The sequence below is a fragment of the Accipiter gentilis genome, chromosome 8, assembly GCF_929443795.1.
Source record: "Accipiter gentilis chromosome 8, bAccGen1.1, whole genome shotgun sequence".
In the NCBI taxonomy this organism is placed as follows: Eukaryota; Metazoa; Chordata; class Aves; order Accipitriformes; family Accipitridae; genus Astur; species Astur gentilis.
This window is the reverse complement of record NC_064887.1, coordinates 19,516,597-19,528,763: the sequence shown is the minus strand read 5'-3', so window position 1 is coordinate 19,528,763 and position 12,167 is coordinate 19,516,597. Positions and strand designations below refer to the sequence as shown.

Below are 12,167 nucleotides of genomic sequence, written 5' to 3'. Positions count from 1 at the left end.
ATAAGTGTGGATCAAGAAGTTCAGACACATAGACCCTGGAGACAACTGGATATGGACAGTTGCAGTCGTCCTACCATTAAGTTATACTGCAAATCAGCCTTCTTTAAGCCCTTCTGCCATACTGAAAGTAATATAAAATTAATATTCTCTATGTACTTCTTTCTGTTTGTCCTAAAAACCCTAACAAATCAAATCAACTTTTTTCCAAGATTCATTCTATTACACTTGAAAATAAGGAGCCAAATACTCCACCAAGTCCTCTAAGAATTTTTGTCAACTGATTTTTATCTTGATATGAGCATTATAAAATTGTTTGGGGAGCATACGAGGTAGTGCTAGCAGGAAGCAAATACAGCTTGGAACTCATCTATACAAAGCATAGTTAATTTTCTTTAGGAAAGTATTTTATAGTTTATATTCTTTAAAAATACTATTTTATAGAAACCACTAAACTTGCACTATTCTAGAATCATTAACTCTTACCAGGGTTGTTTGTTGATTGTGCAGGTTTCCCATTTTAGTCATGCTAAACTCAGTCCCAAACAAATGGCCAAATGTGCTAAGGTGGGTCCCAGACAGTCTTGAGTATGCTGGAGGGCAGCTTGGCTCCTCCTACAGGGACTGGATAACAACTTCATTTCAGAGGTCATTGCTAGACTACCTAAAAATTGGCATTTTGTTTATCTGACTGGAACTTCTGTTGGGTGAAAATTTTTAGATGAGGAAATGAATTTACACATTTAAAGGATATCAAAGACAAAACTTAGTCTTAAAAATAAATACACCTTTGTGATAAGTTAAATGTTTCAAAGCGATTTATTAACTACTAAGCAAAGGAAGCAATTTTGCAAACAGATTTTGAAATGCTCTCACTGCATGTTATTTGTAAGCATGATCAAGACATTTCCTGCTTTCTTAAGTCACAGTACTTGATGCGCTGGATTTTTTTAAACAGCAATTTCGGTTTGCTTGATTTTGCTTAACTAGTCTAATTTCTTAAATTAGACTCTGATTAGAATCTTGAGTACTGCCTTTCAAACATTGCTTTTGGTGGTGGTGGGAAGGCAAAAGCAAAGACAAATCATAAAGCAATGTAATGGTGATTCCAATCTGCTAAACCCCAAATTTATGTCAAACCCCCACCCTTAACACTTCAGGCTAACTTTAATATTTGTGGATTAGGTGAACTACAAGGGGGAAAAGTATTTTTGTCCATGTTAGTGTTGTAGTAAAACTTCCCTGAAATAGTTTTCCAGAGTTTTTAATGTATTCACTTTCCTCCTTATGTCCATGACTCTTCAACAACCCATTAGAATGTGTTGAACAACTTGATTTCAATAAAATCTTGTGAATTTGCTGGGATTTTTTCAATTTTGATGCAAAATTAAATCTCAGGGAAAGGAGCAGTAAAGAGAACAGCATAGTAACACTTCCTATTTGAGAATATGATTGTCTATTGTATCGATTTCAAAATTAGTTAGATCTTAAGCTGAAGCGGAACATCTTTAGGAAATCTGAGAAGACTCAAAGTTGTGCTGGAAGAGTTTTAATATTAGTATTTTTAAATTAAAAATTAAAAAAAAGAAGACAACTATGTGAAAGCAATAAATGAAGATGTAACTTATTTCCTGAATTTCTCTACTAAGGATATCTCTGATTGTTGCATATATCTTACATGTCTGCCTCACAGTGAAAGGAAAAGAAGGCTCATTGTGATTTTTCTCCTCCCTGCCCCTCCTTCTTTCCTTTTTTTTTTTTTTTTTAACATATTCCTTGCATATCTTTTGAGGTCTACAAGATGTATTCTAATTCAGTTTTTATATCTCTAGAGGTAGATATGGCATGGGAGAATCCAAAATGGCTTTGGTAAGAGATGTGGGGATGACCCTCTGCAGCTTTTCATATGGATTTCAGGGAGGAGAAGCCCATGCAGTCCCTCTCGACTGTTATCTTTCAAACAGTGAGTCCATGGTATTAGGGCCTCTTCCTCAACAGGGAAAACAGTGATCAGGTAATGCGAGCAAGCAGAGTAAATGGGAGTTCCTGGATTCAGCATCTGGTTGGTTTGGGCTTCTTGAATCATCAGCAATTTCCAGGAATGACACTTGTCTGGCATTGCTCATGTCTGTTACTTACAAGTTAATAATCCTAATTATGGCTGCATTTATAGCTATGGCTTTAGAAAAAAAAAACTTAATGTTAACTGAAGTGAAACAGGAAATTCGCTGACACTGAAATAAAAGCCACAGCTTTAAGCTTTGTCCTAATACAGTTACAATGATAACACATTTCTAATTAAACATATCTTTTTTTCAAATTTATTTTTAAATTTGTTAGAGAATGTGGCGCTGTTTCTAAACAAAGAATGCTGTAGTATTATATGCAGTATGGGTTGTGGAGTTATTTTACACAACATCTTATTTTACGTGTAATCTTGAGAGCCATACAAGTTGTCAGGAAGCTCTCAAAAGACTATCCTCTGTCTTTTGCATATGATCCACATATTTGGGTAAAAACTGTCTCATGCTTGAGGAAAATGCAAGAATGTCTTTAAAGTTGGTTTGGTTTAGCATTAAACTTCTTTATTGCAGGATATATTAAACCATATTTAAGGTTTTTTTAAATCTCAAGACTTTTCAAAGATCAATAAGCAATGGCTTTTGTTAGAATGCTCTGATGCAGTTCTGTCACAATGCATGCCGAGCAGTCCCTTTCATATAAGGAAGCTGATTCTGTTGGGGAACTTTAGAAACTCGATTTGCATTGTAGCTGTACAGCCAATAAACTTGCTAAGAATTCTTTTAGATGATGGATTGCTAATATTAGTTTCTGCAACTATTTGTTTAGCTCATGATATCTTCCTTTGTGCAGTATTCATGTTGTGATGGTTTCAGTATGAATGTGGCTCACTGTGGAAGTACAACCATATATTTAAAAATGGGCTTTGGAGAGCTTAAGATATCTAAGGAGTTGCTTGTGTTCATGGAAGTGAAAAAGTAGCATGAAAAGGCCTGCAACCTTAACATTGTTCATTCTTTTTGTGTGCATGTGCAGAAATCCTTCTGCATTGTAGTACCTACTGGACATAATATTTGTCTGGACTGATATTTGTCTCCCAAATGACAACATATTTTCCATTCATTCAGTCTGAGATGCTGCAGCTACTTCATTTTCTGAGATAAATGTTTTTCCAAAAGAAGTTATTGGGAGCTTTTTTAAAGAAGTGATAGTGTACTAGTATATGCCTTAAACTGGAGTCATCTCATCACAGTGGGAGAGAGTCAGCAGTAAGCAGCAGTCAGCTGTTGACTGCTGTATGATGAGGGATGTCATTAGATGCTGTGGACCATTGGTCTCAGGAATTTTTAAGAACGCCAATTAAATTGCTTTTATTCATTTTAAATGTTATTATAATTTAATAGATAATAACTGATATTTTTAATTGGCTTGTAATTAGATTTTGACTTCTAAATCTCTCTTTTTCATGTTGCCAAGTTGACAATATTTTTCTGAATTATAGGACGGGTATTTGAAAATGCTTATGAGTTGTTTCTCTTCAGCTAACGTGGTTAGATCATACTTTCAGCAACAATGTAGTTTTCTTTTGAATCGTGTTTGGTTTTTAAGCAGGAAATCTTACAAAGACTTTCTACTGTTACTAAGGTGGAGACAAATAAAGAGGGAACTCTGATTTTTAGATTCCTCTTGCTAGAAGTACTGAGAATTCAGTATCTTTATTCTTTAAATAAAAATTTAACATACTGCCTTCTGCCAAAACCAATTTCATTCACCCAAGGCAGTGGTCATATTTTTGTCATATTTTGATCTCACTTGTGTATTGGTTGCTTATCCTACTGTGAGTAGATTGAATGTTTATTGGCAACCTTTTTAAAGCTCTTGTTTACTACTTCAGAATTGAGTAAATTTCAGGAATCAGTTACTGAAGCCTTTTAAAGGGAGCAGAAAGTAGCATTTTTTACTTCACTCCACCACTGAATTCCTAGCTTTAAAAAAACCTCACAGGTTACAACATAAAAATGCCTCCCAGAGCTTAAGTAGAACTCTCTTTCACGAAGTCGCACTTGAAAATTTTACTCATGTTCCCTATTTAAAAAACAAAGGGGCTTAGAAATATAAATTGCTTGGAACTGACTAGCTCCCTTCAAACTATTGTATGATTCTATGATTTAACATGGAATAACTTTTGAAATGTACTGAAACTTCTAAATGTCTCTTTACTGTCTCTCCTTCATGCCTGGCTTGATGAGGCAGTCAGCATCAGGTAAGAAAGTTTATTCTGAGGATCTGATTGTTAGACTTTTTTCAGCTCTTCTGAATTTGTGAAAGTACACTGTTACCCGTTAAGAGCATGTACAATTAACGACTTTTCATGTGTTGACCAGTAGGATATACAGTTTGTTTTGAAAATGCTGAATTCTTTAGGTACAAGAAGGTACATAAATGCAAACATTATTATTAAGATTCTGTTCTTGATTCAGCTGGCTTTTGAAGGGATAATGATGATGTACATTTTGGTCACATAATGTTATTAACCCTTTGAAATGTCCTGAAGATCACATGAATGTGCTGTGGTGAAAACTGGGTTGAAGCTGCGGTCATCTAGACAATACGACCTGGATTTGAGAATTAAAAGCAAAACATGTGGGTTTACCAGACTGGGTTTTTTTACAGATGTGATAAGACTTGAGATTCTTGCAAAACTGAAGCAGTAAGAAACAGCCAAGGTTCATTTGAATGTCACTTGTTGGGGTGACAGAGGTCTAATTCCCCTCACATGAAGGAGGGCCAGATCCAAAACTGAAGGGCTTTAACCAATACTGGCTCTTTGCACAAAAGAGAACAGAAGTGACAGACCCTGGGGTGTAAGTCCATACTCTGCTCAACATGGCTGCAAGAAAAAAGGCTGTTCTTTTTCCTTCAGGTGGACTGGTAAGGGTAGAGTAGAACTAGGGTTTAGGGGGAGGGTAGGGAGGTGTTTGGGTTGGGTCAGCGTGCCCCCCCGCTCCAAGTCCTTAGTCAGATTTCCCATTATCTTGATATGCTTGGCTACACGAATGACAAGATATTGACATAATGCTTTACTTCCTACTTCAAGCTTTTTCCATGTTCAAATAAAACACTGATGGCAAGAATCTCAAGAAGTCCCTCTTAAAAAAGTGACAGATAAGCTTCAGTATGAATAAGGTAATGAATCAACTGCAAAATCTAAGCCATACCTACATGATGGCAAATACAGAATTGGTAGTTACAAATCGGGAAAGATATTTCTGAGTTTTTGCTGAGAGTCCTCTGACACCATTGGCTTGGTGTGCATCTGCAGCCAAAACAGACAAGACAAGGTTGGGCCTCAGTAGGAAGTAAACCAAAATAAAGTGGTTTATATTGCCACTACAAAACCTTGGTGCAGGGCTGGTCTCTACACCTCAAGATGGATGTAGAGATTTTAAAGAAGGGTCTGTAGGGAGGTTAAAGGGCAACTAAAATGATCAGTGGTCTTGAGTACTGCCTGTTCATGAGAGGCTAAAAAGGCTTGGGACTAGTTTGTTTTAGAGAGAAGGCTGAGGGAGGTGTTGTTTATGTAAGTTTCAGAATCATGACTGCAGAACTGCTTTTCACCACTTGTTCCTGCATTATTAGAATTTGGGAGCAATTCCTGAAACAAGTAGGAGGTTAGTTTAAAACAAAAGAATTTCTGGAACTTGCTGCCACAGGAAGCTGTGGAGGTAGACAGCAAATAAATCATCAGTCATGGACAACTGATCTATAAATGGATGCTGAAACAGCTAGGAAGAGATGTACTCTCATATCTGCTACAACAGTTTCTGGACAAGTGAGTGGGGGCTTGGGAATATGAAGGGAATGGACTGCAAAAATTGGTCATATTCACATGCTTTCCCTTAAAAACAAAACAACATGGAAGTCCTGTTGTCATCATTGGAGACAGAGTATTAGGCTGATGGACCATTGCCCTGAGCCAGTAGGATAGTTCTTATGTTCCCATCTTGAAAAAAAGATACTGCTTGTCTATTAGAAGTGCAGAGCCTCACTTGCTAGACTGTAAAGTTATGTGAGAGTACAAAACTTTTCATTTTAAGAAACCTCTATTTTAGAGGCTGCCATTAGCCACTGGTATCTAATTGTATTGGAGCGCATGCTGTCTACAAGTTGTTCCAAATGCTTTGAGAAGCCTTGCAAAGCCTTTCTGCTGCAACAGAAATGGCAGATAATAAGGCTTCTTCAGAAATGCTCCTGAACAAATATTAGATTGGGGTGCCCCTGAAGTATCTTCAGCTCTGAAAATATACAAAACTGAAAATAGTGCACAGCTGTTACCAACCTATTCTGCTGGATACTTTTAAGTTTTTGAAGATTAGTTGCTTTCATCAACATTCATGTTTAAAAAAAAAATTAAGGTGCAAATCGGGTTCTACCTTCAATTGAAAAACAACTTGGTTTAAGTATTTTCAAGATTAAAGTGACAGATTTCTAATTGTAAAATAAAAGTAACATGCTGTTGAATACTAGGTTTTGTGATAAATTAATGTACCGACATTTAATGTAAAGGCATTTGGATTCAAATGACAGCATTTACATTTTTAAATACAGTAATTTTGGCGGGTACAAAGTATTTCAATTTCTTAAACTCAAAATGGCTGCCGTAAGAACTGTAAGATGCATCCCACTGCCCATGCTTTTCACACATCTCACTGAATTGTAAGCTGTCTTTCAGGTTGGAGGGGACCTTGGGAGGCCTCTAGTCAACTGCCTGCTCAAAACGGGATCAACGCTAAATTCAAAGCAGGTTGCTTAGGGCTTTGTCAGTTGGGTGTTGAAACCCACTGAGGATGGAGAGTCCCCAGTCTCTGAACAACCTGTTCTAATTCTTAACTAGCCTTGTAGCAATTATTTTCCCTTCATAGTCAAACACAACCTTGTGTTTTGTGTTATGATCAATGTCTCTTTTCCCACCATGCACTTCAGTAAAGAACCAGTTTTCTGCTATCTTAAGGCATAAAGCTCCTGCCCCTAAATGTCTTGGTGCCTCTCCACTAAACCTATGCATGAATATCTTGTACTGAGGAAGGAGTGAAGTAGCAAGTGCAGAACAGGACAGATGCAGTCTAAGAAGTGCCAGATAAGAATTGGTTCCCATGATGTACTGGCTATGCCCTTGTCAATACAGCCTAGTATGCTGTTAGCCTTTGTCACTGTTCGGGGACACTGCTGATTAATGGTTAGCCTCCTGTGTGTCAGGACCCCCATGTCCTCTTCATCAGTGTTGCTATCCAGCCTGTCAATCCCCATAATACAAATTCTATGCTACGGTGTTTGTCTGTGCTTCTGGCTGAGACGGCCATTTTTCAAGCAGACAGAGAAGTTATGGAACTGTATGACCATCGATAGACTTGTGGCATATATTCTCTATGGTACATTCATGTTTCTTCCTACCAGTCTGGTCCCCTTGGATGTGAGGAGTACTTGAGAAAAAGGGCAGGCAAGTGTAAAGCTGCAGAGTTTCTGGAAGGTCACAGATTGTGCATCCTTTCACTAGAATAACAAAAAATAACACACTTTTTTTCTCAGACTCACTTTAGAAATTGGCAAAGGCTGTGTCTATTCATGATTTTTTCACTAACAGCATTTTCCATAGACTCTCATTTGGTGTTTGGAAAGGCTACTGCCTAAAACCATGAAGCCATGATTTTGTCATGTTACCTAAATACATTCATGTAAATGTATCATGTTGGAAGTCTTCAGGAAAACAGTTGAGGTCATTGGCTTGGCTTTCTGAATATTCAAAACAACTAACATTGAGTATCAGCTTTATAATTCCAGGTGAACCAATGACTTAACTGTGTAGACCTAAAAGCATCTTATTTCTTACTCTAATATGAAATTTGTAGTCACTTGTACAGCAGGGCTTTTTTTTTTGTGGTGAGGGTGGAGAGAAATTGTTGGGTTTCATTTTGTTTTTCTGTGTTTTATTTTCTTAGTGACTAAAATTGATAGCTGTTTTGGAAACTTCATGTGGTAGCTAATCTGACTGTATTGCAGAATATTTTTAGGGATAATATTTCTAAATACAAGAATCTCTGTATGAGGCTTTCTGTATCTAGGTATATAAGCTAGTAAAAATTATTTATTCCAGATACATGTTACTGTCCAGTATTAAATATTTGGCATAAGCTGATTTTGCTTACATCATGAATTATGCTGTGAAAGTATGGAACTTTTAGTTTTGCTTGCCTTTACACAAGCAAGTTTCACATGAAACAACTGCAGCCTATGTGTATGTGAAGAAAATGCAAAAAACTAACATTACTATGTGTAGTTATAAGCAAGGTTTAGATCTCCAGCACGTACCCATATTTGTAACAGAGATGTTTTGATATGCATTAAAAGCTGGAGCTTTTACATGCTGTTAATATCTGACTTGATGGCTTCTAGCATGATTATGACTTGTGATCTTTTTTCCAACCCCTTTTTTATTCTCATCTTTTGCACAAGCCCATGGAAACTACGGAGATTCCTTCTTCCCCAAATGGATATGTAAAGTCTTCTGTTGGTTTCAATAGCAAGGACCTACATGCACCTTTTACTTATCAAAGTGAATATTGCTTCAGACTTCTGAAATGTCTCTGTTACTGTGAAAAGTGGCTTACAAAATACCACTTGGTACATCTTCCCTTTTAAGCTTCCAGAGTGACATTAGGAAGTTTCTGTAATGCATTTTTAATGGTTTTCTGCATCCTTAGGACTTTTTTTCTTAATACTCTTCGACTGTCAAACTGATCCTGGGGTAGTTGCTACTAAAAGCTAGCTAAAGTGAAATTCTAAAAAAAATAACCTTGGGAATGTCTTCCATGAGTTGCAGTTATTTTCACTAAATTAACAGGGGACTTGCCACACTTCAGAGCTTTAGGTTTTACTTTTGAATAACTTGAATACATGGTTGTAATAGTTTATCACTCCACAGTGCATTTTGAGTTAAAATGTTGTCGTATCCATGGTCTGGTCAATCATTTTTGTCTTGTTTGATTTTCTCTTAAAATTGAAACTGCAATCTATTTATGCCATACAAAGAGAAGTTTCTCTCATACTTCTTAATCTGAAATCTCATTGGGTCTAAACTAGATAATGAAAAGACACTTGATCTTGCAGTGTAGACAGAACTAAGAATATCTCTGTTTTTTAATGTGGCTGTGTGAAACTGGCAATATTCACTTAGGACCCTGCTCTTTGGGATTGGGGAGAGCTTTTCTCAAGTGAGAAGTTAGGTGATAAGGGCAAGAATGGAGCTGAAAAGTAAGATGTGAAGGCCAAAAGTGCTGTCAAAACAAATAAGCCACTCTAGAAAACTAACCATAAACCATCCTCATGGGGATATTAAAGATGCAGTAAATAGCCTGGAGGAATCTGTCATTAGCGATTCTAGGTACCTTGATTATTAAGCCTTAAAACTGAAATACTCTGGGAGTGTGTCATGGTTTAACCCCAGCTGGCAACTAAGCACCACACAGCCACTTGCTCACTGCCCCCCCACAGCAGGATAGGGGAGAGAGTTGGAAAAGTATAAGTGAGAAAACTTGTGGGTTGAGATAAAGATTAATAAGGAAAGCAGAAACCACACACACAAGCAAAGCAAAGCAAGTAATACATTCACCACTTCCCATTGGCAGACAGGTGTTCAGCCATCTCCAGCAAAGCAGGGCTTGGACTTCATCATGTGTAATGGTTACTTGGGAAGACAAACACCCTAACTCCAAATGTCCCCCTGCCTCCTTCTTCTTCCTCCAGCTTTATATGCTGAGCATGACATCATATGATATGGAATATCCCTTTGGTCAGTTGGGATCAGCTGTCTCAACTGTGTCCCCTCCCAATATTTTGTGCACCACCAGGCTACTCACTGGTGGGGTGGTGTGAGAAGCAGAAAAGGCCCTGACTCTGTTTAAGCGCTGCTTAGCAATAATTAAAACATCCCTGTATTATCAACACTGTTTTCATCACAAATCCAAAACATGGGCCTGTGCTAGCTACTATGAAGAAAATTAACTCTAAACCAGCACAGGGTGTAAGGAGAATTTTGGAAAATTCCAAGTACTATTTCAGATGTTCTTTCATGGTCTCTGCTTGGGCAGCCAGAAGTGAGAAGTCACTTTGTTCTGATTCCAGCTGAGTTTTGAAGTGATCATCAAATGTGCTACTTCTAGATCTAGCATTTAATTTAATTTAGTAGGAGTTCAATGAGACATTTCTTGGAATGTGGGGTTTTTTGCTGCTGGACTCTTCAGGTCTGATTAATTGTTAATTTCTGCTTTTTCTAACAGATCAAATGTCTAAAAGGCCAGAGAGACTTCTCAGACCAACCCACTTTTGATGGGATTCACATTGTCAACCATTTCACAGGAGATGATGAATCATTTCATTCTTCTGATGAAGATTTTATAACTAACTCCATACAGGAGAGTGGGGTGAACTTTCATCTACACAGGAGGACTGGTCAGATGGCTTTGGATCACACAGTTGTAGACAGCAGTGACAGTGATACCGAGGAAAGTGCCCTTCAGACTGGGAATTCAGACAAGATGGTTTCCAAGCAGAGACGAATGGAATCTTACTCTACTACTGTGTGATTATCACTGTGACTAGCATTGAAGACTTTTGTATTTAAGGGTGAAATTGTCAGGTAACTGAAACTATCCAGCAGTTGGTTTAGGTTACTATTGGATCTGGTCTGGCCTGTGACAAATACATACATGTACTGTCTATCTTCCTTCTCTCTTTGCCAAATCTTGCTGATGACAAACCATTGCCATAAAACAGACTGGGAAGAAGTTGATGGATGACAGTTGTGACAGTATTACTGAATGTTCCTTGGTTTAGAAACTGCAAATATATAATTTCTTTAATGCATAAGAACCATTTTTGCCATTCACAAACACAGGAATTATTTTCCTCAAAAGAAATTGCTCTTGTGCAATATTTTACGCTCTGAACAAATGTGTATGTTTTACATTGTTATCCATTTGTGATCAAGATGGAACCTAGTAAACCCATCTGATCATGAGACACATATATATAATTATCTTATGCTTCTCAGTTACTTTTGTTTTTACTGAAGTTATTGGATGCCCACAGAAGGCTTGAAAGAGGAGCCTTTATCTGTACTACTTTATATATACAAATAATGGTCACTAATGTCATAAAGGTGTTTTTCACCATTTTCACTTAAATCTATGTGCATCTGCTTTAATGTTGCTAAGTAATACCTGGTCTGAATATATTAATTACAATAATGTTTATTTTGTACATATTTATATATCTACACCAAGCTGAAAATGTACATGACACCATTTTATATGAGGAATGTAAATGTTGCAATATTACTGTCTCTGGTATTCTAACAGGAAAATGAATTCTGTATATACATACTAGAAATGAATTACTAAAAGGCAAAACACTAACTTTACATTAAGTTTCAGCCTAGCTACACTAACAGGTTCATGTCGGAAGCGCTTGTTCAAAACACTATTGACTGAAATCTTTTACCTTCATATATATGTAATGAAAATAAATTTTTCATGATTTAACAAGGTTGCAGCATTTACTGTTTAGTCACTCCTAAGCTACAGCCCTTGGTTACTGCATAGTTGTTACTGCATAGTTACTTGCTGGCTCTAGATTAGAGTGGTAGTTCAAATAAGGTGAAAAATTATTCATGTCTTACAGTTAGTTCTAATGAAAGCATGGTCAGTGCAGTAAAAATATGTAAGCTCAGTCTTCTTACAGTTTTACATTGCAGAGCTATCTAGGAAATAAGCTATTGGTCCTGTTGCCAAATAGCTGTGATTCACCACAGCATTAAGAGCTGAGCTGAGCATTCTGCTTTCACACTCCTGAAAACTGAGATCCAGTAAAATGGCCCTAGCTTCTTGAACAGAGCAAGATACTCTATTATTGTCATATGAACACTCACTTGCCCTCTCAGACACATTCTAGTCAAGAATATTAATAGCTGCTATTATTGCCATCTTACATAATTAAACAATCCTTAAGACTTCTTTTTTAGCAATGTTTGCAGCTGTTCTATTAATAAAAAAAGAAGCCATGCATAAGTTGGAACTGATAGTCAGCACATGTGT

General features: G+C 37.0%; 1 protein-coding gene across 7 annotated transcripts in view; it reads left to right on the top strand.

The window, feature by feature from the left end:
* Nucleotides 1–11,619, top strand: part of EVI5 (ecotropic viral integration site 5) — a 93,254-nt gene extending 81,635 nt beyond the window's left edge. For all 7 annotated transcript variants that reach the window (XM_049807293.1, XM_049807297.1, XM_049807294.1 and 4 more), the window contains one exon: nucleotides 10,353–11,619. In XM_049807293.1, the coding sequence (XP_049663250.1) occupies nucleotides 10,353–10,658 (306 nt within the window). In that variant the 3' untranslated portion in view covers nucleotides 10,659–11,619. The remainder of the gene's footprint in view (nucleotides 1–10,352) is intronic.
* Nucleotides 11,620–12,167: the final 548 nt, after the last annotated feature.